The sequence below is a fragment of the Uranotaenia lowii genome, chromosome 3, assembly GCF_029784155.1.
Source record: "Uranotaenia lowii strain MFRU-FL chromosome 3, ASM2978415v1, whole genome shotgun sequence".
In the NCBI taxonomy this organism is placed as follows: domain Eukaryota; kingdom Metazoa; phylum Arthropoda; class Insecta; order Diptera; family Culicidae; genus Uranotaenia; species Uranotaenia lowii.
This window is the reverse complement of record NC_073693.1, coordinates 318,998,274-319,025,761: the sequence shown is the minus strand read 5'-3', so window position 1 is coordinate 319,025,761 and position 27,488 is coordinate 318,998,274. Positions and strand designations below refer to the sequence as shown.

Below are 27,488 nucleotides of genomic sequence, written 5' to 3'. Positions count from 1 at the left end.
GAATTGACTGCTCCACGCTTCTAGAAGCATTCCTCTAAGTGTGCGACCCCGTGGACTCAGAAACCAAGATCTTCGATCGTATGTTCCCATTCGATTGAACAATTATGGAGCTTATAGCTTATCATTGGTGTTTTAAAAACATTCAACAGTTTTTCTAAGCGCTTCGACTTCGACGTTTCGAGCTGGGTTGCCAGGTGCCCAGATTTGTCTGTAAAACCAAGACTTTTGACCTTCGTCCAGATATTGGCCAGACACAGATTTTGCCCAGATTTTTGATAAGAGTGCCCAGATTTTACAGATTTTCAAAATTTAGTGATGAAACCAATATTTATGCATCGGATTTCATCCGTGCCAGATTAGACTGAAATCTCGCTTGCATTCATTGGTATTTCACCAAGCATTCATTACCAATTCTTTTTTTAAATGAGATCAACGTGGTACGTGGTAGGAAACAGTGTTCTCAAGCTCGAAAATACAACCACCAAACAGCCCCCCCCCCCCCCCCCCCCGCTCACGCGCACCGTCAAATGTCTTGTTTAGTACCAGATTAGTGATCTTCCCTGTGCACAGACAAACACAGACTTTTTTCCAGAATTGCCCAGATTTTTACTCCTCAACACCTGGCATCCCTGGTTTCGAGAGATGTTTTCCGTAGTAAAGTCACATATAACAGACGTTCGAGCTCGAACAAAAATCGCCAAAAAAGTGTGTAAATTTTCAAATGCTATCACCAAAAATATATTGAAATTGACTACAAACTGTGCCATTTATTGCGCCGTTCAAAGTCACAAATCAACTTTAAAGTGCTCAGTTTCCGTAAAGGCGTAATTGTATATGAACTCACAAAAAATCATAACTAACAGCTGGTACATGTTTCGCACTTCTTGAACAGTAATTTATGTTAGAAACCTTTGTCCAGTCAAATACAAGAACATTCTTGACGATCAGTCTCACCCAGCAGTACTGATTCTAGGCATCTCAAAGCGGTTACTTTCACATATCACTTTGGCATCCAGCTGTTTTAAACTTTGTATTTCTAACAAATTTGAAGGAAAAAGGTAATAACTTTTATGATTCTCTTTTTAATGAAACATCGCACAGCGATTTTTCTTGAAGCATGCTCAGCAGCTCATACAACCTAAAGAAAACTTGACTGAAACTTAGTAATTTTTTCTTTGCTTTGTTTTGACAGTTCTCTTTAACGTGTTTGGAGACATCTGGTGACCCAGCCAAAAAGCTAAAATTGGTTCAAAAAGGGTGTTGGGATTTTAACACAGGTTTCGTGGGCTAGCTTGTACGTCTGTTCTCTGTGGTAAAATTTTGAGTGTATTGAGGACCCTGTAATTAGACTTACTACTCTTATACTATTAATTTTAAGTCATCATTTGGACCAATATGTGTTCCGTTGATTTGTAATATTCTGTTTATAGCACCAAACCGAATAGCGACAGTTTTACTAGCGACACTTTTTACTAGCGAGATTCCTGTCATTCGAAGGTTTTGTTTCAGTCCAGTAGGCGATTTCCAATGTAGTACACAAACATTATTTACGTTATTTACTGTTGATTTCCTTAGCCATCAATGGCATGCTTCAAGTTTCCTAGAAAACTCGCGATGCGTCGTTATGATTTTCAACGTCGCGATGTATGCGACGTGTCGCTACTTTCTATGGTTGTTGGCGCTTATATTTTGGTTTTTATCTGCATATATAATAAATAAATAAATCGTAGAAATTCGAATACAGATTCAAAGCTCAATTTTTGAATTCCGGTTAAGCATGCAGATTCAAAATTTGGAAAAAGATTAAGCTTGTAAATTAATTTATAATCAACATAAATTGTTGAGGAAATCAAGAGATCATGAACTTGCTGTCAATTCAACTTCCAGATTTCAAATTTTCAACATAAAATAAGTTCTGTTGTGGTATGAGCCTACTTGGACGAAGGTCAAGGTGGCGGAAAAGTACGAGGAAAGGCGTAAGGAAAGGGTATTACGGAATAAGGTGGAGCTACTGAAGGCGATGCAGCCGCCCCGGAACTACGAGAAACTCATCGTGGCGGTACTGGATGGTTTTGTGGTGAATCGATCGAAGGAAGAGTTCACCGACAAACAGATCGATCTACTTAACAAAGGTCTAAACTACGTGGTGTCGAGGAAACCAAGGATGGACCAGATAATCATCGATGTAGAGACGGCTATTAGGTCCAGTAAGCTGTCCACGGCCCAGAAGGATTGCGCCAGAGCCGAAGTGGCAGATGTCTTGAGAAAGGGCATTAATGGGAAATCCAACGTCGAGGAAATCCAGATAGCGAAAGAACTTAGGAGAAAGGAGGTGTTCTACGTCAAGGCGGACAAGGGAAATTCGGTGATCATTATGGACAAAACGAATTACAAGGGATTGATGCAGGCCAAAATCGATGAAGGACCGTATCGAGTGCGAAGAGAGGACCCACTACCGGAGATGGTTAAGGAGGTGGAAAAAACGCTGAAGGACTATGGACCGATCTTAGGGTTTGCGCCGGGCGCCCTGAAAGTGTCTGCCCCAATCGTCCCTGGAATCAAAGGTTTACCGAAGATTCACAAACCAGGGAATGAGATGAGGGAGATAATTTCGGGAGTGAACGCGCCCACTGAAAAAGTGGCGAAGTGGTTACTGAACGAGTTTAAAAGGGTGCCAAAACCTTTTAAAACGAGATCGGTGACCAACACCTTAGAGTTCGTGAACAGACTGCAGGCGTCGGGAGGCATAGAAGAGGACGAGGTCATGGTTTCTTTTGATGTTTCAGCTTTGTTTCCAAGTGTTCCCGTTAAAGAAGCTTCTAATCTGTTAGAAGATTGGTTGCTTCAACAACACAATGGGAGCACTTGGAAACTCAAAGTTAGAAACTACAAGAAATTGGTGGACTTGTGTATGGGACAAACCTTCTTTAAATTTAGAGATTTGTTCTATAGACAAACAAAAAGGGCACCTATGGGAAATCCTCTGTCTCCATTCTTGTGTGAACTGTTTATGACTCATTTGGAGGAGACTCTTGAAAATCAAGATTTATTACCCGAAAAATGGTGGAGATACGTCGATGAGATTTTTTGTGTAGTAAACAAAAATTTTCTAGAAGAACTTCAAACATCCATAAACGTTTTGCATAAGAATATTATTGCTAAATAGAAGAAGACAGGAAATTACCTTTCCTGGATGTTCTGTTAAGGAGAGATGATGGCCTATTCCAATTCGAAATCTACAGAAACCCGACAAACACCATGAGGGTAATACCGAGCACCTCGAACCACTCGTTCCAGCATAAGATGGCGGCGTTCCACCACATGATCCATTGGATGAACTCCATTCCCCTATCAACTGAAGGAACAGAAAAGGAACTTCAATATATTTTCCAAACGGCTAATAAAAATGGATACCAAAGTAGATCCATTCAAGCCATTATAAGGAAAAAAGAAAGATTGCTTCAACGGAAATCTTTCACTACTTTAACTCCTATTCAGAAGGAGTTTCAACGAAGGTCCATGGAGTTCAACAGTGTCAACGCAGTCGAATTGCGACACAAGTTGACAAAGTTTGATATTGAACTAGTGTTCACTAGCTCTAATAATCAACTGAAATCCATCTTAGGATCTACAAAAGATCCAGTTGAGCTCCTTCATAGATCTGGTGTGTATAAAATCAGTTGTTCCGACTGTGATAAGGTGTACATTGGACAAACCAAAAGGAAGCTGATTGATAGATTCGAGGAACACATGGCTATAGCTAGATCTGACTCAAAGAAGAAAATTCTTCCTTCACAGAATCCAAGATCTGCAGTAGCTTTACACATGTGTGAATCTGGTCACTCTATTGATCGAGGAAATGTCTTGCTGATCCGGTGTTTGAATAGTAATTCGCTTAAATTGGATGTTGCTGAGAGCATTGAAATCTTCAATGAAAAATCAGTTCATCTCTTAAACGGAGACAACGGACCAGGGCACACTTGGTTGTTCAAATTCTTAGGTAAAAAGAAATACAATAATTTACCTGACAATGCCCAAAACCGGGTAGAAAATAATTTAGCACTACCAGAAAACACCCAGAATAGGATTAAGTTTGCAGCAAGCGAGTTTGATCTGTTTTTTTTTTATCTGTTGCTTGGTATTTTTTCTTTTTTAAATTTGAATTATTTTTATCAAAGGTAAAAATATTTGAATATACAAGAGAGCATGCAAGATTTGGTTTGTTTGTTTTGAGTATAGAACAAGTTTTTATTTTAAGAAATGGAAGGCTCTCCTAACAAAAGCTTATTTTGTGCTCAAATAAACTAAGTTTGATCTACCAGGCTCTTAAACTAATTCAAAGATTTTAACCAAAGATAAGGGGGAAGTGATCCTAAATGCGCATATGGGGTACTATGCGCATATTGGGTACTATGCGCATACAAGCGATTGACAATATGGCTGGAGATTCAACATATCTAATAAGTGCAGTTTGTGGGTCATACGCTTTTGAAACATGGCATGAAAAAATTCAATTGTTATATAGAGTCCAAAAAATTAAAAAATCAAATAAAATTTTTGTTAGTTTTGAACTTTAATTATTGTGCTTACAGAATCTATAATCAAAAACGTTAATGGTTTTCCTTTCTTATTCAACTGGTAATCGGAAATTAAACAAGCTTTTGGCAAAGTTGTAAATGATAAGATATTAAAATAAGAGAAAGTTTTGGAATGCCCATATCCGGCAGGTTAAGTGTCTATATCAAGAAAAATTGATTCGCCTTAGAAATTTTTTACTTTTTATCAATGAAACATTAAATCTAAGCTCTAATCACAGTGATCCGAGTGATCAGATTACAGTGATCCGAAAAATACGAAATGACGTATACTTAACATCCGTTTCTACCATTTTCAATTAAGTTATATCAAAATATTGCAAGTGTAAATGAAATATAGCTCAAAACATAAACATCCGAATATATCCCGCCCGGTTTTTGAAATCGGCTATTTTGACTACTTTTATCATAAAATTATTATAAAAAACCTGTAAGAGATTTTAACAGGAAAATTTCTCTTACGTATATAAAACAGATGTCCGCTCATTTGCATATAGTTTTCAGACTCCCATCTATTGAATGAATATGGAAGAAAATGATTACTTTCCTTAAAATAAGCATTTAGCCTGCCTCTCCCCTAAAGTGTACGTCTTGTTGGAAAAAAAACCTTAGATTGTTTTTTAACAATAGTGTTTTAAGAAATTATTTTTTTAAGTAATTGGCTGAAGAGCAAACTTTACTTAATATTTTCATTTGATCGAGAATATGTAGACTCAAAGTGATATATTCGGTTTTCGTAATTTAACGAATTAAAAAAAAACAAATTTTCAATATACATTGAAAATTTCAAAACATGCTCCTAAACTTTGTTTTTCTACGCCAGTGTTTGAAAAAATATATATTTAAAAATAATTTTAGGTGAATGGTAAGCAAACACTTTAAAGGGAATTATATTCAATGAGAATCATATCTATTGTTTCAATATTCCTAATTGGTTTAAGAATATATTTTCTAGATAAATCCCTTAAAAACCACATATTGTACAAACTTGTTTTCCATCTTAAAGAAAGGATTGATTCACGGATCTTTTCCACATTCAAGTCCTCATAACCTTCTTTCAGACTGATGGAAAGTTTAATATAAAACTCAACAAATTGTTGAACAGATTTCAATAAACAGGAATCTCTAATCAAGAGAAAAGGAAAAAAAATCAATAGAACATACAATGCCTACTATGCCTTCAAAACTTATTGTACTAATTAGCACATCATGAAAAATACCTAATCGGTAAATGGAATGCCACATGTGTTGTGTAGAGATAATCCGTTCAAGTAGAGATTGGGATCATTCCATAACGCAAATTTCATTGCTAAAGGTAAACGGTGAAATAAAGAGTTTTCAATTTGTTCAGTGAATAAAATAAAGGCGGAGGTGATAATATGGAGGAGTACCACTAAATCTTTTGATTACAATACATATTGAAGTTTAAATTGTTTTTTTTACTTTATTCGACTTTATTACGACCGAAGAAGTTGGAAAAACTGTTGACGGTCGGTTACTTAGGATGAGACAATAGACCTTAAATCGTACTTATTCTAAATATTGTATTAATTTTTTTTAAAAGATGTTAGATATTGAAATTTTTTTTTATTAAAAAAAAAAGTTATCCGAAAGTCATCTCTGGCTTTAGGTAAGGTAAGCGTATGGGCTAATATATTTTTGAGTGTAAAAACCAAAAATTCATGATCAATTTTAAAGAAAATAGAAGTAGAATTGTTCTACGAAAAATTGCTCTCTCATATATAGTTGAGAGGTTGAGATCAATGATCTTAATGGATATCAGCTTATAACTTGAAAAAAAAAATGTTTTAAAGATTGTTTTAAGAAAACCGATGGAAAAAACAACGCCAATTTCAACGAGGCTTGGCTTCTGAATTCCTCATTGATCTAAAAATAAGCCCCAAGAACAGTGCTCTAGCGCCGGCACCAACCAGGCGCCAGATCTTCCATTTATAGACACCAGGTAGGTATGTCCGCGAAGTTGCTTGACATCGATCGGCTGGCGCTTACGCAGAAATGACACGTTCACGCGTCCCATGCGCCTCAACTATAGCTAGCAGCGATACCCCTTCAGCAATTGAAACAACTTCGAAGCCTCCATGATGGTGGCCCCAAGTAAATCCGGGCAACAAACAGATAACGCGCGAAGGTTTCGATAAATGACTGCAGGCGCAGACCTCATATCGGCGTCAACGCAGAGCAGTTGATACGCCTTTGGAAAGAGAAAAAAAAGCAACTCCAGCTGACCACTGCAATCGATCTTTTCGTGTTCTGAACGAATTCAACTTGAACATTAAATTTGAAAAGCACCTTCTGGTGGTTGGTGGGTCGAACTAGACGAAGGAGTGCGCGCGCCAGTTCGCAATCCATCCATCTATCCAGGCTATAAATCATAACTAATTAGAGCTGCATTCTGGTACATGGTCTGCCGGTGATAGCGACCGAAAAAAAATGTACCCTGTCCATGATCTTGACATAGGCAATTTGATGTGGTTTCGCAAAAATGTCAACAAACCTTGATTCCAAAATTGGTCAGTTTAATTCATAGTTGATTTATTTCTATTTACAAATCGGTGCACAACCCATTTAGAAACACAACTGCTATTTCGCAGATACTTTTGTTGACATATTTTCAAAAGGAGTCAAATTCCATTAGCACTTAAGGGGGGGGGTAGGGTCTAACGGGTAAAAAAAAAACACCATTTTCACGATTTTTTTCTAGAGCTGTCGTTCAAACAAATGTATTCAAATTTTTTGCATTATACAAAGCATTGTTAAAAGAACATTTAGTAATTTTTTCGTAAAAAAATATTGAAAAATGGACCGGTGACGGAGCAATTTCGAGGATGCCTTTTAAAAAACAGGATTTGCGGTGGACACTGTATCTCAGCACAGAATCATCTGAAGTCAAAAAATCAGAGCAAAATATTTTTAATAGATGTTTTTCTGGACCCCAACGTTTTTATTTAACTTAAAAATATTTTCATGAAATTTTTGTGGCTGTTTGAAGTAAAAACTACGATTTTTCACGAAAAAATCCGCCATTTTTTATCTGTAAAATCTCCCAAAGTAAAAAAACAAAAAAAGAAAAACGTTGGGGTCTGGTATTTTATATGTAGAAAATATGTTCCAAATTTGAAAAGAATCGGATAAGTAGTTTTCAAATGACGATGTCCACGGACTTTAAAAACGTGCTTTCGAGAAAAACGCGTTTGAAGTTTCTGATCTTGCTTCTTTGCAGTGTTAGATAGGAGGAGATAAATGTCTATAACTTCTACAGTTTTCCTTCAATTGACTTGAAAATTTGACACAACATTCTTGAAATGTTTTACAATAAGAAAATAAAAAAATAAAAAAATCGATTTTTTGAAAGTGTTAGACCCTACCCCCTCCTTAAGCTTTTATAGGTTATGTCTTTGTTTGACCAGCTTAAAAATTTGATGGTTGAAACGTTTACAACAGTTTTACAGTTCTGTATTCCCTTCCATACTAGGTACCGGTAACACTGGTAGAATTAATTTCAATCAAAATTGAAACTGTTTTTACCCTTTTACTCCTATTGTTGAAATCTCATTAAAAAGTTTTCATACGTTAAAAATATTACGTTGCTTGGAGAGTTTTGTCAAAGCGAAAAACATGAAAAGTTAAGATCGAAATTTTGTTCAGAAAACGTCCTATGAAGGGCCACCAAAACAACTTGAATTGATAAATACCGCAACAGAACTAGGTAGGATACCGGTCGGGACTCGAGGAATTAGGATTTAATTTGACCAAAACGTTTCGATTAGACGACAGCGACAGACCCACGCTGGTATAAAAGCATTAAAGGTAGGTAACAATTTTGCCAATATCTCATGGGTTGTGCATTAAGCCAAATTAAGCGCAAGTTGCCGGGACCCACCTAAATGTGCAAACTCGTTTTCGAGGAATCGTTTTTTGTTCACAACGAGTCCATTTGGGATAGTTAAACGGCTTTGTAAAGAGGTTTATAACCAAAATTCATACTTGTTGCCCGCTATTATCTTCAACTTAGCTACGACCAATTTTTTACCAATATTTTCATGGGTTCCCAGTAGCATGTAGCCTTATGGACACCTTAAGAAAGACATTAAAGAAGTTCATTTCCTATCTGGCTAGAAATTTAAGAAGCAGCTAATGAGTTTGATATTTGACTATGCGGCGAAAGGTGCCCGTTTTGCCTCACCTTGATGTACTGATTTTACCCCTAGTTAGTAAGTCAAAGGAAAAACCGGGATTTGAACTTATCTAAGTGGAAAAATTCAATAAAAGAAAAACTCTAGGGCATGGGTGGCCAAACCCGCGAACGTGGCCCGCGAAGCTATGATACGCTTCGATGTTATGAAACAAAATTATGCTAATAAGACAGGGCAAGGTCATTTTATTTGAGAACATTTTAGAAGTTGGAAATCCTCGGATTTATTCCAAGATTGAAGGCAGTTAAAAGATGCTGCATTGCACAGTGGTCAAAAATCATCTTCTAGATGTCTTCGAAGAAGTTTTACAACAAAATGATCTGAATTTTTTTATTAATCCCCCTGTAAGTTAGATAAAAAAATTTAACTTCTAAACCGTTAGTCCAATCTCATTGCTGTCTTCAACAAACTTATTTAATATGCAATACAATTCGCACAGTGTTTTAGAGACAAAACCTTTATAAATATTTTGCATACAAAGCGAACGAAAATTGCTTGTTCGTAAAATTGAGACTGAAATAGCACTAATTTAAGAATTTCCTCAATATACCTCTAAAAGCTTACATTTTCATGCTTTCAATATTCAACAAAAACATGGCATAACGGGGGGCAAGGGCATAACGAGCACCCAGGGCATAATAAGCACTCCTTTTTTCTACAAAGCACGTATTTTCTTAATAAAATTTTCATAAGGACTTGTTTCGTACTACCCATAGTATTAATTTTTCACCAAAAAAGAAATATCCTTTTCATATAAATAATAACCAGCTAGGTTCTCAAGTGACGAAAATATTATAATTTTTGAGCACCACCAAATAAGCTTTTATGACCTTTCAAACATCTTGATCTGAAATGTACGCACTGCAACATGATCTACACATTGTTTCTCAATTTTCAACATCATAAAATTTTTGATTTTTCACTTTAATCAATTTTAAAACGCTTTTTTATTTTAATTTGTTCACTAGAGGCGAACAGAGCACTATCAATGAAGGCATAATGAACATTTTCTGCCGGGGAATCTAGCAGCGAATTCAGCTCGATGAAGTCAACTGAATAACAGAGCTACAGCTTGACTGGTTTCGTCAGTCGATTTGGCCTATTGGTAAGGTGTTTTTTTTTTATTAGTTGATCACCCAGGTGGTAAATCCTTTTTACGGATTGCATTCCAAGGCACGGCGAGCCACCGCGTCCCCCCAGTTTGCTACTCTGGGTCCATGGGTGCAATTGGACGACTCATGATACTATTTACCCCTACGCCATAAAATCCACCTGGGGCCTCTGGCCATAATTCCCATCCGGACCTAGCAACGAAGGCTTTACCCATGATGGGAGACCATACTCGCGCAATGCGCTCCACGGCAAATACTCGTTTTATTCGTAGTACACCAACAATCTCAACCACTCTTTGTCACGATTCACGACTTACGGGTTGGCAGTCCGTTAGCCGCTACTCGTGACTCGAGTCCCACATGCGGCCTCTCGTCGCAATTCGTGACGTCATGACCCGCCTCTCCTCACGACTCGAGGCCCTCTCACATTCCCCCTCTTGACACAAATTAAGGCGTCTATACCCACCTCTCCTCGTGTCTCGAGAGCCCTCGTTCATTCCGTCTCTTGACCCAATTCGAGACGAGAACAACTCGCCTCTCCTCGGGTCTGGAGATAATCACAAATCCCACTTTTTCTCCGTCTCGACACTTCGAGACCCAACCTGAGGCCCATCCACTGGGCGCCACATGTTACGGCACAAGGCCCCTCTGTCTGTCGTGAGTCGATCGTATCCGCGAATCGGGGCCAGGAACCTCCCCGAAAGGCAGATCGATCGAAACTCGCCAAACATTTGGTCGTCCCGCATATCGGGGTCGCGACTACCCGATACACGTTACGACCCCTCCCTCTTGCAACTGAGCACTGGTACCAGGGTGCCCAGTCACACCACGTTTTGTCACCCTCGGCACGCAGCTCGTCGCAACTGACTGTACCAAGTGTGACGTGTAGTTCTCTTGGCCGTACATCTACAGCTGGTCAATTCTGTAGACACGTTTCCACTCTGCACCACGGGGAGGTAGAGCTACGTCGCAGAGCAATGATAAATGAAAAAAAAAACACCTCGACCAGGAATCGAACTCGAGCCTACTGATTACCTCTCCGACATCTAACCAATAGGCCAAATCGTCAGACGATACAAGTTAAGCTGTAGCTTTATTACTCAGTTGACTTCATCGGGTCAAATTCGCTGCTAGATTCCGGGCAGAAAACGCTCATTATGCCTTCATTAATGGTGCTCATACTGCCTCGGGGGTTTCTCATTAGGCCTCTACAGTGACTGATTTTCAAGTTTCATCCAATTAGGCAATAAGTCTATTTGAGTGTCTGAACGCGAAACAATGATGAAATTCACATATTACAGCTGTTCTCTATGGTTAAATAAGCGTTTTCCTTAAGGTGGCCATTATGCCCCTATCTCCCCTATTTTGTTTATTTAAACAACTTTGTAGAATGTTTTGAGAATTTTTAAATTACCAGAAAAGTTGTGATAAAAAACTGATTTTCAAAGGTCATTTTCATATTTTACACGAACACACCTAGAAGATAAAATGTAAAACAAAAAATCTATAAGCAACGATCACGTTTTTCACATCTTAGGTCACTGTGCATTGGACTCTTAAATTCGTAAGAACTATTTAACGTATAAATTTATATAAAAGCTTGAAATAAAAGCAAAACATTGCCAAAATGTCAAAATACGCTGAGTTTTGGACTCGATATTAGAATTTGAGAACAGATTTCAAGATATCGGAAAGCATCGTGTGCTTATACATATATCATTTCGTTCACAATTTTCCGTTAACGAATACTTTTTACTAGGATTATTATAAATGGAACATTGCGAAATGTGCTGTGATATGCAATCAAAGAAAAATTATCATCAGGTTGATCTGGAGGGGTTTAATAACCCAAATTAGAATAAAGTGAAGTATTTTACATTTTATAAACATGGTTTGTCGATGAGAAGTTGCTAGCGAACCAGGAAGGCCGAGAATTTAGGAAGAATAAAATTTGGGATATAATTTCTTCACCAAAAAACAGGAAACTGAGAATTTCAGCACAAAACCGGGAAATTGTCATTCTTTGAAATTAATTGAAAAAATATTTCAGACTACGATTGAAAGAAATGTTTGGGTTCAACTATCTAGATGTGATGATAACAAAGCTCTTTCAAAGGCATAGAAATATTTTTATTAGATTATTTTTAAGTTTACAGAAGTTTAATCGCAGACGTGTGAATGAATTGGTTAGGAGGAAATTCGGCTTATACTCATCAAAGGCTTAATTTTTTCTTTAAAACTTCATGACAACATTTTAACACCTTTGTAGAATAACATTCTTGCTCAAAAACTTATATCATGTAAAGTTTTTGAGCTAATGATTTTTCATATTGAAAAAGAAACAAATTTTGTGAAAGTGGTATTTTAGATATTTTCATTCGTCGCTCTTCAATTGCTTCGTTCTATGTTATCTGGAAATTTAAAATTACTTATGAAGGCAATTATTCAAAATATTTTTAAAAAAATAAAAGACGGAGGGTGAATTTTTTGTTCTGTTGAAATGATTTTTAATTTGAGCTAACGCTAATCCCATTCGAATTATTATGCTGATAAATGATTCTTTCTTTAAATAGTTACATTTTTTTTATCAAACTTTTCTGTTTTGGATCATGTTCACCATATGTAGTTAAAACCGACGATAAGCTAACACGATTTTTGGAAAAAAGTCTCTTTCTTCGTGTGATACATTTCCGATAATTTTGAGCTATTAACATTTCAGTACAGCTCTGGAAAAATTTTCAGAAGCCCAAAATTTTTACTTTTGTGATTAGAAAGGAGTCTTAAATTATAAAAATTTAAGAAGAGGGTGACGGATCTCGTTTTCTCGAAAATTTTTAATATCACTGATAAGACATGTTTTCATATTTTCATAATGCGTTTTTATTCGAATGATATCATCTAAATCTTATAAATATTGCTGTTGTTGGTGAGCTTCCCGCAACAAAAACAACTTCTTTCATCCGTCGGAAATCAGCGGACACATGCTAACCGCAGCTTAAATGAATATTGTAAGATGGACTCTTTTAGTGAGCTTCTCCTTCCAATCTTGATCCTCGGCAGAAGTCGTTGACCAGCTTGACCCTGGTGTCGGCAATGAGATGAGGCTGGCAATTGACCGTCGCCTTAATAACCTTTTCCAAAGTGCCAGAATGCTCTTCCAGCATTTGAATGCGAGCTTAGGCATGTTGACTGCAGCGTAGCACAACACCACGAGAGTAAATCTCACGGCGATCAGCTTCATCTAAGCTCCGTTTCGGGCTCCAGCTGGACTAGACAACTTCTCCTCTGCGCTGATCAATCTCGGCATCGGATCCCGGAAGTTCTACTCCCAGTCGTCAGCAAAAACCTAACGCTACTTGTCACAGCGTAGCTGGAGACGACATCTAAAGTAACCCTTTTGGAACCCGCCTTCGAACTCCAGTGGAACCGCCAGGGTTGGTCACTTCCGCTGGTTGGCTCTTTTGTGGCTGACGAACTCTTTGCCTTGAGAGTACCCATCTCGTGCTAACCCTTTCTTCCAATCCAGACGTATCTGGGTCCATAACCTATTGAAAAGAGGTATTCAACTCAGTTTTCAATGGTGAAATTGAATATTCGTTTATTTGCTATCTCAGTAAGGTCCTTACATAGCTACTCTCTACACTAGCGATTGTTATTTCCACCAGCCATCGACAATACGCGAATTTCCAATCGTGGTTTTCACCAGGAATTAATAAGTGTCAGACACCATGTACTAAATGAACTCACGTTATTTTCAATATCCCATCCATTTCAACCAGGATTATTCGCAAAAATGTACCAAAACTGTTAATTTCCAACACTATATTCATGTACGTAGGATACTGTATAAAACTTAGCAATTAAAATCAATCTAAATAAGCCCTCGTGGCATAGAGTATAACGTTAAAGTCTTCTAAGTAAACATTTTTAAGATCGAATCCCGGTCACGGCATGCATAGTACACTTTCTGTAAGTTAGTGCTTAAAGCATTTCCAAGATGTTAGACATCATATCCTAGAAAGATTTACGCTTAGAATTATGTTAACGAAATCTCTTTGAGAAAACATCAAATTTCGTTGAGATCTTATACGCATTTCAGTTGGTTGAAAAAAACCATCTAACAAATTCACAAGAACGACTGTTATCGATTTATCAATAATCTCGATTTTTATTAGTAGCGCTCATGATGAATTTCTTGGTTATGATCGCGGGAAACCGCATCACCCGAGATGACAAATCACCAACGGCTGGATGGTGGTGATTCGATGAACTTTACTCGATAATTTATTTTTATGCTGCAGACGTCCGTCGTTGGTTGACGTTATGATGACGACGCAAGACCACTCTCGCCGGCCAACGGAAATCACAACCGTAATAACCAGCTCTTCTTCCCGCGGGATCGGTCGATGATCTTGTTGATGAAGTGGCGCCATGGCGTTTGGTCAGGTTTACTTGCGAATGACAGCCCGCGTCAATTAATCAATCATTAGTGAGACTGCGCTTCCATGTTATCAAATGTCAAAGTGAGTTAAAAAACAATCTTAGAATATTTCTCAATAATTAACTTCGAACCAACTGTGTATTAAATCGTTTGGCCAACACAGAAGTTCAGATACGTTTCTCATAAGCCTGATATCTTAATGGCCTCAGGTCTATATTATGTTTTTCGAAATTCTAAGACCGATATAAGTTATAAGATGCAGTTCTAAATCAAACATTTCAAAAATTTTGTTTTAGTATTGGTCGTTCTACATCTTCCAAAGCAAACTAAAGCCCGAAGTATTTTTCCTTCCAGAAGAAAAACAAGCCTCTATCACTAGGAAAAAGTCTAATCGGCTCCTATCGCAAACGGAGATGTCACCATGGCGCGTTGTCTCGAGAGATCAAACGATCCTAGGCAGGCAGCCCATCCATCTTCACATTTTACGACCTTATTAGGCGGTTTCCATAGCAGATTTTAAGCGGGCGCGTAACCTGATGCCTAGAGAGGCCGCGCGTTTGTCCCGAAGAACTACGTTTGCATGGAGATTGAGTAGAAAAAAAAACAGAAAAAAAATGTTATAAACTGATGATGATCCGCGAACCCGCCCTGTTTAGAAATAACACTCCGGGATCTACAACTGGTGCTCAAATTCCGCTAAACCGCGCGCCATATCCAAGATTGTGTTATCTGAGCTGCGAGGGGAACGTGCTGGAGTGAAGAAGGCGCTTCAAGATGCTCCCCAACGACGAAGAACACCGCGGACGTCGACGGGGATCATTGAAACTAGAGTGGATCACTAGATAGAGGCGTATATGCTGTCGTCTTTCACCTAGTAGAGGATACCTACTGAGACGTCTCGCCAAATCCGTTTCCATTCATGGAAACGAGGTGGCGTCTACAGTTCGATGACGCTGGCAGAGGAAGGAGGATTGAAAAAGATCTCGAAGAAGCGGAGGGAAAACCGCGTAAAACCACATCAAACGGTTCGACGGAAAACAACGACGACGACGACGACCACGCGACGTCGACGCCAGCGTTCGCGATTTTTGCTCTCGCGGCGACACGATGGTGCTCTCTTGTTTTGGAAACTGAGATTTTACGGCTCCGCACAGTAGAGAGTAAGTTTGTTTGACTGGAAAATTGAGATGATCAAAAGCAAAACAATTTATAGGAATGAATTGAGAACAGTGTTGCCAGCATCCAGTGAACTTGAGGAATAACTCATGCTGCTAGATCAGTGAACTCATTGCTTTTTAAAGCAATTTTTTTCAACTCTTTTATTTCAAACGGCTCGTACCTTACAGCCAAAATCTGTTTTTTGTTTGTATTTCATGAATTACTTATGTCTACTTTACAATATTGTTGAGGAAAAAAATAGAAGAAAGAATTATAGACGAAGGTCGATAGCTTTTAGAAAAAGATAGATTTCGCACATATAGTCAAGGTCCATCGCAGCTAACACATCTCTCACTGGAACATGAGGTTGTTTCCATCGGGCCCGAAGGAAATCTCCTAAATTCGCTCTGACAACAGAATGGACTTCACACGACCAAACAATATGATCGATGTCATGGTGAACCTGACCACAAACACAGATATTACGGTTAGCGAGATTCACACGATATAGTAACGGATCCAAGGCACAGTGGTTGGACATAAGACGAGAAAATGATTTAATAAAATCCCGACTCAAGTTCATCCTCCTGAACCACAGTTCAAAGCTTACCTTTGGAATAATTGAGGGGAGCCACCGACCCAACTCATCTTCGTTCCATTTGTGCTGCCAGTTAGCGAGGGAGTTTCTACGAACTCAAAAGTAAAATTCGTCAAAGGCGATTTGACACTGATAAACGTTGCCTTCAATCGCATATAGTAATGTTTAGGTTGCTTTAATGTAACTCTTTCCAGTGTCAAGTGAATAGCCGCTAATTCAGCGATGTACACTGAGCACGGAGGCTGAAGACGATAAGATATGCTGGAAGATGTGAAATCACTCCAAATCCGGTGTTATTATCTATAAGGGATTTATCAGTAAAGTATATTTTAATAGCAATGACGTGTCCATACTTTGCATTAAAAATCCTAGGAACAGTATGAGAACGATGGTGTTCCGGAATTCCACGAATTTCATGCCGTAAGGATAAATCAAACTGGACAGAGAAGATGTCGTAGTTAGTGGGAAAAACACGAGTGGAAATATACGACGAAGGATGAATCTGCATAAACATGAATTCATGATACATGGTCATATGTATATCTTGTTTGAAGGTTTTGCTCAAGTAGCAGTTGGAAATTTGCAATCACCAATGAGTTCATGACCTCACACTTGATGAAGAACCGGAGAGATAATGAATAAAACCGATCTCTCAGTGGAAGAATGATTGCCAAAACCTCGAGACTCATGGTATTTATGAGTTGAGGGCATACAGCCCAAAGCGATATGTTTTGCCAGCTGATTGAAAACAAAAACTACCGTACTCCATCATGAGTTTTCCCGGTACATTTGGAATCAAACCGAACCTCAAGATACTTAAAACACCTCAATTGAGTGCTCGTTCTGCCTAGGAGTTGGAGCTTTGGTTGCTGGTGTATGCTCCTTAGAGAAAACTACCATCTCTTTTGTCCTTGGAGAGAACTCGATCCTAAGCCCCAAAACCCAAGAAATCAATCTATCTAGTCTAGAGTATCTTGTAAAGGCCTGTGCAGATGAGACTCTGTAGATCCTGTTACAGATACAACGCCATCATCAGCAACTGTCGTGACATCGACGAAGAAATTATACAATAGAGGACTCAAACATGAACCTTGGAATAGGCCCATGTAAAAAGTCCTTCTTAGCGTAATATCTCCTTGAGCAAAATTGAGATGTTTCTCACAAAATAAACTGTGTAAGATGTTGTTCAATAGCGGTGGCAGACTTTGGGAGAGCAATTTTTCTGACAAAACCTCAATTGAGACAGCAACAAAAGCTCCCTTTATTTCTATAGATACTGAAGCCATTTGCCCACGATTTGCATACGCCATCTGTATCTCTGAAGAAAGCAAGGCAAGTTTGTTCCTTTGCCCCTGCGGAACCTAAATTGAATATCAGAAAAGAGGCCATTTGTTTAAAACCATTTATCGAGGCGCAACAAAATCGTTTTCGTCTATCAATTTCCGTATGCAAGACAAAATTGCTTTCGAGCGGTACAAATTAAAATAGCACGCGTTTTTTCCTGCGTTTTGAATAGCTATGACTTTTACTTGCCTCAAATCTCCTGGAATAATGTTATGCTCCAGAAATTGTTTAAATAAATTCAACAAAAGAAATTTGGCGGCATCCAGGAGGTTCTTCAACGAGTAGAATTTAATTTTATCATTTCCAATAGCTAAATTATTACGAAAGAGAAAGAAAAGCTGGAATAAAGATCGCATCTAACTGATGGCACTTCACGGATAATCGTGCGAAATTGAAAATCCATCTTTTCGAATGCTCTTCACTTTCGTTCGTTGGAGATCGATTGCGCATACTTCGTGCAACTTTCCACAAGGTACTCAACGACGTTCCTCACTACAGTCCCCCCACAAAATTACGCCAATACGCTCTGTTGGATCCCTTGGAACTACAATAAAGTGCACAACCCTGTGAAATTATCATAAATCCCGCCTGGATATCCAGTATTGAATTACTTATTGTATTGCGCGCCAAGCTATTACTCTAGTTTTTACGTCGATCTTAGAATAAACGTTGTCATAAGTTATTTGTGTCTTTTATTTCATGCTATTTGACTTCAGAGATCTACAACACGCTCGTTTTTCCTCTTTGATCAACTTTATAAATTGATTTCTAAGCGTGGAATAAGTGTGGAATAAGCGTGAAAAGAGTCGAGAGTTCAATGTTTCCGAAATGCTTTGAAAACATAAATTTTGTTCTGGTAAAGCTCGGGGCACTGCTTTCCCACCATTGATTAAGAGGCCTTCGACGGATGGATGAGTCTGGAATGGGTTTTGTTTGAGCATGGACCGCACAATCGTAACTAAAGCCCGGTTTACAGTTCTTGTGAACTCGAACTCGAACGTGAACGTGAACTCACCACAGTGAAAAAATATTTCGCAGTGAAATGTCAAATCGGTCAAATCTTCAAAATTAGTAAGAGGTTTGTTCAACTGCGGGTAGAAATTGGTTTCGATCGGAAAATGACAGATCATTCAACCAATGTTTTGATCGATACTTGTCGAACCAATGCTCAAATTTAAATTCAAATTTCTCAAAAAAAACATACTGTTCTTCTTCAAAACATATTCAGCTTTGAAAACGATTGATTTAATCAAATAATCCCAAAGTTCTTATCTTTGAATACAATGAATTTAAATTAAATTTTATGAATCTAAAGTACTCCCAAAAAGTATTTATCGATCAAGGAGTAACGAGCTTTAGCGATTCGTTTCTTTTGAAAAACTTATTGAAAGGACGTTATGAATATAACTTCTACAAGATAGCCATTTTTTGTTCTTGATTAAAAATTGACAAACAACAATTTTAAAATTACTTTTAATTAGTAAAACAATTGAAAAGGTTTTTATTTAGTTAAAATGCATCAGTACTCTTTTGTTCGTTAATTCTTCTGCTTTTCAGTTCTCCTTAAAACACATTATTTTTGAATGATTTCATAATTTTTTTTAATTATTTCCATATCTTTTCTGAAACACACATTTGAACAAAGCGGAATTTATTTTTTTTATTTCAATGAAATGTAGCCATTCGATGATCTTCATTTACATTTATTCGTTGAGAAGCTCTTCCAACAGGTACATTTATTCATCGAGAAACTCTTCCAACAGGTGCAATTAAATGATGCCCAAGCGGGTTTTAAAGTTAAAAAAAATATCGCATGCGTTTCATTTCAAACTCGTAGTATTTTAAGCCTTTAATTGCCTTCAAATGTGCTTACAAATTAAAAAACTAATTTTTTATGAAGCAAAAATTTTTCCGTCATCGGTGAAATTTTTTTCAGAATGCACATTGCCATTCGGACGTGAAAATGAACGCGGAATTTATATTCACCACTCTTGTTCGTTTTCCGTTTTCACGTTCGCTCAGTGCGTTTACACTTCGAGCGGAATGTCAGTGAACGCGGAAAAAATATTCCGCAGTGAAAATCGGGGGAATTGAAATAAAATTAATATTAAAGGGCTTTGAACAAGGACATCAGTTCAAAAATAATCGTTCAACCATTCCGCATCTATTCCACCTAGTTTCGCAGCCATGAAATGCAGCATAGTTGAGTTTTTGAAGAATATAAGTTTTTTCATTTTCACGTTCGAAAGAACTGTAAATGCACCTTAACATGGGGAAGGCAGTTATACTTCTCCAGAAGGAGTAAAACATGTACAGAATTGATCGCTGTGAAGATCAATTCCGCATAAATCCTTCAGTCGATGTGTCTTGTGAGGTCATAAGCCATCCTTAATTTTTTTTATTTTTGAAGCAGCGAAAAAATTAATGGAAAACTTTCAAAAGAGTTTTTAAACATTCACAATATAAGTAACGTAAAAATGCTTTTAAATTGGAAATCTAATTATTTGCATCTAAATAATGCAAAGGAGACTGTACACAGAAGAAGGGTTTCAAAAATCCAATGCTTGTTTAGCAAATCTCCAAAGATGATATGATTGGAAAAACACAACTTGCATAAAAACTTGAGCTCCCAAGCAAAATGATGCATGAAGTGGTCAAGCGAAACGAGAAAAACATTTTATGGGATTTTCATCCTATCGGATAATTTATCCCAAAACAAATTGGACCGCAACAAATTTCTGGGTGCTTTTGTCCTCATAGCGACGAGATTTTTTTACCTAAGAAGTACATCGCGCCCTTCCCAAGCAAACAAAAGTCTCGTTAAAAAGGTCGAACACAGCTTAATCAGCATAATCAATGTGCTGAAGTTCGTTTTATTCAGCCCAAAATTTAAGTTCTTATTGAAACTTTGAAGTTCTGTCACTGAACTGACCTTCGAAACCGAATGTGCCATTGAACGCACTCGCGCTGAAGTGACAGCTGTAGAATTCGAAGATGAGTTAGAATGTATGTGAGAAGTGAGTTCAGGAGTCTAGGCGGGAAAATAAAAGCGAGATAGATTGTAAACAAAACAAAGATTGTGGAATTTCAATGCCAGTAGTATCGTTTAGTGATCCGAAGAAACTAAAGCTAATTAGTGCACAGTGGTTTTGTAGAAGTTAAATACTTACCCTAAATTTACAAGCTAAGGTAGGCCTGAAATGAAATTGGAATAGCGTAACGTAGATTTTAACTCCTAAGCTATTTTAATCCAGGCATTAGCGATTACTTGTAGTACGGAAGGGTGCGAAGTGAAACTGCGCAGGAAAATTGAACCCAGGTATGCTTGTACTTAGACATGAAAAGTGATGGTTCCTAATGTGCAACCGTTTAATTTAGGTTACAATACCACGAAGCAAAGCGATTTTGATTCCGGATCCCCAGATTGAACCAAACACGAACAAAGGTGAGAAATTCATAGAGAAAGTTTAGTTATATCTCTAACCAAAGTCTACTTAGGTGTAGGGACTAGCGGAAGCGAAGAGCTGGAATCGAGGCAGAAGAATACGGTAGAAGTTCACTAAACGTAAGCAAACGAATTATAAGTTAGAATTTCCCTATTATAATTGCAATTCATATCGTAGGAATTTAAAACGTGTCCCGGTAGAGCTTCGTACGAATAAAGGGAACGTTACGAATTTGGAAATTGAGCTTTATTGTTACCACAATCCGGAAGTAACAATTCTACATTTTAAATTCGTTTACGAAAATGTCCGATTCAGCCAGCACCGCAGCCACTGCTGCCCCAAAAGGTAAGGGCTTAGCGAGTAGTTCCCCTAAGGCGAAAAGTGATACCCCCCCTCAACTCAAGTCCGTTGCTCTTGGCCCTAACACTGAGAACGGCAAATCGAAACCAGGCACGACAAAAAATAAAAAGAAAACCTCTTCCGAAAAACACTACCCTATAGCCAATAACAATATTAGCCATACTTCCTCCGCGAACACGGTCGTTAATGTCGGTCACAGTTGTGGGACCTGTAAGTCAGTCGATAACAGCCGGATGGTTCAGTGCGATGATTGCGATGGATGGAACCACTTTAGTTGTGTGGGTGTGAACCAAAGTGTGGAGAATAGAAAGTGGAATTGTGCACAGTGCCAGGCGAAGAAAAAGAAGAAGACGGGTGCTACGAAGGTTGCCAGGAACACCGCTGCAGCGAAGAAGGTCGAAAAGTCGAAGCCGGAGAAAACCAGCGACGGGAAGAAGAACAAGACTCCATCTACGACGAAAGAGATGGAAGATTCTTTGCCGAGGAAACCCGCGGGAACCACGAAACCACCCAAAGCAGCATCTGTTAAGTCAGCGGGATCGAGAAGGTCGGCGAAAGCGCATCTGGAGCTGCAATTGCAGAAACTCGAAGCAGAACAGAAGCTGTTAGAAGAGAAAAAGAAGCTAATGGAGAAACACTTCAGCATTCTGGAGGAGTTGGTCGACCTGGAGGATGAAGAAGACGCCGACGAAGAGGAAGTGGACGCTGATACTAAGGTGCAGAACTGGTTAGGCGCCACTGGTAGAAGGCGCCAAGAAGGAGAAGAGGAATCTCCTAGTGCGGATGAAGAAAAAGAGTGCTCCGACGACGAAGAAGAGGAAGAAGGTGGAGAAATGGATTCCAGCGATGATTCCGAGGAGGAAACGGTGACAGACAGCAGCGATGACTCTAGTGAGGACGAAAAGGGGGGAACTAACGAATCTAGCTTCAATCCGAAGCCAGCAAAGAAAGGCGAAAGCAAGCGAAAAGACGCAACCAGTAGCCGGTTAACCTGTAACCTGACGCGCAATCAGCTCGCCGCTCGCCATGTTGTCGCTAAGGACCTGCCTGTGTTCTCAGGGAATCCCGAGGAATGGCCGATGTTTTTCTCCACTTTTGAGAGCACGACCCGGATGTGCGGCTACACAGACGACGAAAACATGATTCGACTGAGGAATTGCCTGAAGGGAGATGCATTTGCTGCCGTTAGAAGTTTTCTACTCCATCCGAAGACAGTGAACAGGGCGATGGATGCGCTCAAGTTGAAGTTTGGACAGCCGAGGTTTATCATCGAATCCCTAAAAGATAAGGTTCTTGCCATTCCACCGGTCGACCCGGAGTCGATGAACGCGATGGTCGATTTCGCGCTGGACGTCCAGAACCTGACGGTGACGATCGACGCCTGTGGTCGAAAGGAACTCAAGCAGGATGCCTCGTTGCTGAACTCACTGGTTTCCAAGCTTCCGGGACCAATGCAACTACAGTGGGCGAAACACTCCAGAAGTATTCGGAAGGTCAACCTGAAGACTTTCGGCAAGTGGATCTACGAAATAGGCGAAGACGCCTGTCTGGTTTCGAAGCCGCGTCAGACCAAAGTATCGTCTCACAACCAGGAGCAACGCAGGAGAACTAAGGCATACGTGAATGCTCACGTTGAGCACCAAGGGGAGTACCACGCTCTTTTGCCAGGAGGTAGTACATCATCAGCCGGTGCCAGAAGAGCCCACCCCACAGCGTGCATTGTCTGCAGGGGACCTTGTGCATCTCTCGCAAACTGCCTAGGCTTTCGGGAGTTGTCATACGATGGGCGGTGGGCAATCACACGCGAAGCCAAGCTGTGCCGGAAATGCTTGAAGCGCCACAGAGGAGGATGTGTGTCCAGGAACTGCGGAGTCAACGGATGCACATGCAAACATCACCCATTGCTGCACAAGCAGCTAAACCCAGAGTCCGCGCCCATGCAGCCAAACTCAGAGTCTACGCCCATCCAGACTGGGGACAACGCGCAACGGGAAGAGCGGTCCTGCAACACTCACCTGTTCGGGTCCAGCGCCGTCCTGTTTCGCTATGTTCCAGTCGTGGTGCATGGAAACGGGATTGTGATTCAATGCTACGCCTTCTTGGATGACGGATCCTCGCTAACGCTTATGGACCAAGACCAAGCAGATGAGCTGAACCTAAAAGGAGAACTTCGTCCCTTAGGCCTCAAGTGGACTGGAGGCACATATCGAACAGAGGACAACAGTCAAATCGTTAGTTTAGATGTGTCCGGACTTAAAGGAAAGCGGTATCACCTGGAGGATGTAAGGACAGTAGAGGAGCTGCAACTGCCGTCTCAAACGCTCGACGTGACGCAGCTTCAGAGAGATAACCCCTATCTACGAGGAATTCCCGTAGATTCGTACACCGATGTCCGACCTCGTCTGCTAATCGGAGTGCAACACGCTAACGCGACGTTGGTCAGGAAGAGTCGAGAGGGCGAATCCGGAAAACCGATTGCAGTTAAGACCAACCTGGGATGGACGATCTACGGAGGAGTGCCGACGGGAGAGTCGCATAGTATGGTGCACTATACGTACCACGTTTACGCCTGTGACTACCAGATGCAAGATGATGCTGACGGGAAGCTGGATCGCGCGGTGAAGGACTTCTTCTCGCTTGAAAGTCTAGGAATAACAGCACCCACTAAGACGATGCGCTCCGCCGACGATGAGAGGGCCCTCAAGCTGTTACGTGAGCTAACCAAATTCGAAGGTGAGAGATATACAACCGGCCTGCTCTGGAGATACAACATCACGCATCTGCCAGACAGCAAGCCGATGGCGCTGAAGCGGTTCTTGAATCTCGAGCGACGCATGGCGAAAGACCCGGAGCTGAGGGGAGTACTGCAACAGAAACTGGCTGATTACGTCACCAAGGGCTATGTTCGGAAGCTTACGAAGGAGGAACTGGAGAAAAACCACGAGCGTGTCTGGTACTTACCAGTTTTTCCGGTCATCAACCCCAATAAGCCAGAAAAAGTTCGACTCGTCTGGGACGCCGCAGCAACAACGCATGAAGTTTCGCTGAACTCTTTACTACTCACGGGACCGGATCTGACCACTCCGCTTGTTTCCGTGCTCTTCAAATTTCGCGAACATCGATTTGGTATTTGTGGCGACATCAGGGAGATGTTCCACCAGGTTGGAATTAGAGATGGAGACCAGCATAGCCAGCGATTTCTGTGGCGAGATGAGAGAGAGCTAGGTGAACCCAGTGTTTACGTTATGCAGGTGATGACGTTCGGGGCGTGCTGTTCTCCATCAAGTGCACAGTACGTGAAGAACATGAACGCGGAACGTTTCAGCGAGCAATTCCCAGCGGCCTCTGCGGCCATAGTGCAGTGTACGTATGTCGACGACATGTTGTGTAGCACAGAGACCGAAGAGGAGGCGATTGAGTTGGCGAAGACTGTTTGGGACATCAACAATCGAGGCGGGTTTGAAATCCGTAATTGGATGTCCAACTCCGTTGGCATACTATCAGCGCTTCGTGGAGATTCATGTGCAGATAAAAGCCTCGACCTGTCATCCAGCCTAGCGACCGAGAAAGTATTGGGGATGTGGTGGTGTACTAAGACCGACTGTTTCACTTACAAAATCAACTGGGATCGGCTAGGACGTGAGCTGCTGGAAGGCAATCGTTGCCCTACGAAACGTGAGGTACTCCGCACCCTGATGACCATCTACGATCCTCTAGGTCTCATCGCGCACTTCCTAATGTTTCTCAAGGTCCTGTTACAAGAGATCTGGCGGACCCGAGTAGGCTGGGACGAAAACATCGACGATAAGTGCTTCGAAAAGTGGCGAAAATGGCTGCATCTTCTTCCGGACGTTGAGAACGTCAGTATTCCACGGTGCTACAGGATGTCTTCATCGCTTGGTCATCACACCGAGATCCAGATGAACACCTTTGTCGACGCGAGCGAAAATGGCACGGCAGCAGCTGTCTATCTCCGATTCGTGGAAGGCGAAAACATCGAATGCAGTCTCGTCACCGCTAAGAGTCGTGTAGCACCACTCAAGTATCTCTCGATTCCGAGGCTCGAACTTCAGGCGGCAGTAATTGGAGCCAGATTAGCTGCGTTTGTGATGCAGGGACTATCGATCAAGGTTGCCCGTCGAGTTTTTTGGTCAGACTCCCGCAACGTTATCGCCTGGATACGTGCCGACCATCGCAAATACAACGCATTCGTCGCCGCGAGAGTCAGCGAAATCCTAGATCTCACGAGCGTATCGAGCTGGAAGTGGGTCCCAACGAAGTGGAACGTAGCGGACGAAGGCACGAAGTGGCAGTGTCAACCCTCTCTGACGAACGACAGCAGATGGTTCAAAGCACCAGAATTCCTGTGGCAAGCAGAAAAAGAATGGCCGGATACCCCGGAAAAACTGACGGAACCGGTGGAAGAGCTGCGAGCGTGCGTCAACGCGCACTTCCCAACGGAAAGCGAGATCATCCCAGTTAAAGATTTCTCAACCTGGAGACGATTGGTCAACACAACCGCCTACGTTTTCCGATATCTACGCCAGCTTCGACCAAAGAAATTCACCCGCACCATCGAAATCCTTTCGAGCGAGGAGATACACCAAGCTGAAGAATACCTTCTCCGCACCGCACAGCAAGACGTCTTCCGAACCGAGCTCAACATTCTCCGACGCGACGACCGCAACGCAACGATTCCCAAGCAAAGTCAGCTGTACAAGCTCAACCCGTTTATCGATGAAAGAGGATTGCTGCGCATGCACGGGAGAACTGGAGCGTGCAAGTTCCTTGCAGTGGAAACCGCAAACCCTATCATCCTTCCGCGCAACCATCCGATAACGAATCTCATCGTTGAAAGCTACCACCAGAAGTTCCATCATCAAAACCACGAGTCAGTCATCAACGAAGTTCGCCAGAAATACTGCATCAGTTGTCTACGCAGAGTATACGCCAAGGTCAGGTCCAACTGTCAACGCTGCAAGCTGCGGGAAGCTCGTCCGCGTCCTCCAGCAATGGCTGACCTACCAAAGTGTCGACTAGATGGACCGATGGAAGTGGCTATAGGGAGAAGGGTTGAAAAAAGGTGGGGGGTTCTGTTAACTTGTCTCACTATTCGTGGGGTCTACCTTGATTTAGCTAGCTCTTTAACAACAAGCTCGTGCATAATGGTGATCCGCAACTTCATTGTGCGACGAGGAACACCTTCCGTTTTCTACAGCGACAGAGGAACTAACTTCATCGGAGCCGATCGGGAGTTGAAGCAAGCCCTGCAAGACGTCGACCAGCACAAGATGGCTCAGGAGTTTGTTTCGGCGACCACCACTTGGTGTTTTAATCCACCGGCAGCTCCCCATATGGGGGGGAGCTGGGAACGACTCGTGCAGTCCGTCAAGCGCACCTTAGTGGAACTGCAGCTACCCCATCGCCCGAAGGAGGAAGAACTGAGGAGTGCTCTGGTCGAGATCGAAGGCATCATCAACGCACGGCCGCTTACCCATGTACCCATCGAAGACGAGGCCGCAACAGCGCTCACACCGAACCATTGGTTGCTGGCAGTTCCGACGGATTCAAACCATGGGCCGAACAGGAAGTCAACTCCATCGCTTTGAGTCGAGGTTGGCATCTATCGCAGCAGATCGCGAACCACTTCTGGAAAAGATGGCTGCGGGAGTACCTGCCGGAGATCACCAGGCGTTCCAATTGGCATCAGAACGTACCACCGATCAAAGAGGGTGACATCGTGGTCATCGTCGACTCCGAGCTACCAAGGAATTGCTGGCCCAAGGGACGAGTTATCGGAACGGTAAACCGAGACGGGCAGGTGCGTACTGTAACAATAAAGACGGCGAAAGGTGTCTACGAGAGACCGGCTGTAAAGGTTGCAGTGATAGACGTGAGAGCTAAGGAGGAGTTTGCTGACTCAGAGGCGGAGTCAGCAAACTAGGGGGGAGTGTCACTGAACTGACCTTCGAAACCGAATGTGCCATTGAACGCACTCGCGCTGAAGTGACAGCTGTAGAATTCGAAGATGAGTTAGAATGTAGGTGAGAAGTGAGTTCAGGAGTCTAGGCGGGAAAATAAAAGCGAGATAGATTGTAAACAAAACAAAGATTGTGGAATTTCAATGCCAGTAGTATCGTTTAGTGATCCGAAGAAACTAAAGCTAATTAGTGCACAGTGGTTTTGTAGAAGTTAAATACTTACCCTAAATTTACAAGCT

At 41.0% G+C, this 27,488-nt stretch overlaps 1 protein-coding gene across 1 annotated transcript; it reads left to right on the top strand.

Moving 5' to 3' along the window:
- The first annotated feature begins 21,210 nt into the window (after positions 1 to 21,210).
- On the top strand, positions 21,211 to 27,212 carry LOC129753779 (uncharacterized). The gene is made up of 2 exons (XM_055749626.1): positions 21,211 to 26,570; positions 26,615 to 27,212. The coding sequence occupies exons 1-2, from the start codon at positions 21,211 to 21,213 to the stop codon at positions 27,210 to 27,212; spliced, it is 5,958 nt and encodes a 1,985-aa protein (XP_055605601.1).
- The last annotated feature ends 276 nt before the right edge of the window (positions 27,213 to 27,488 follow it).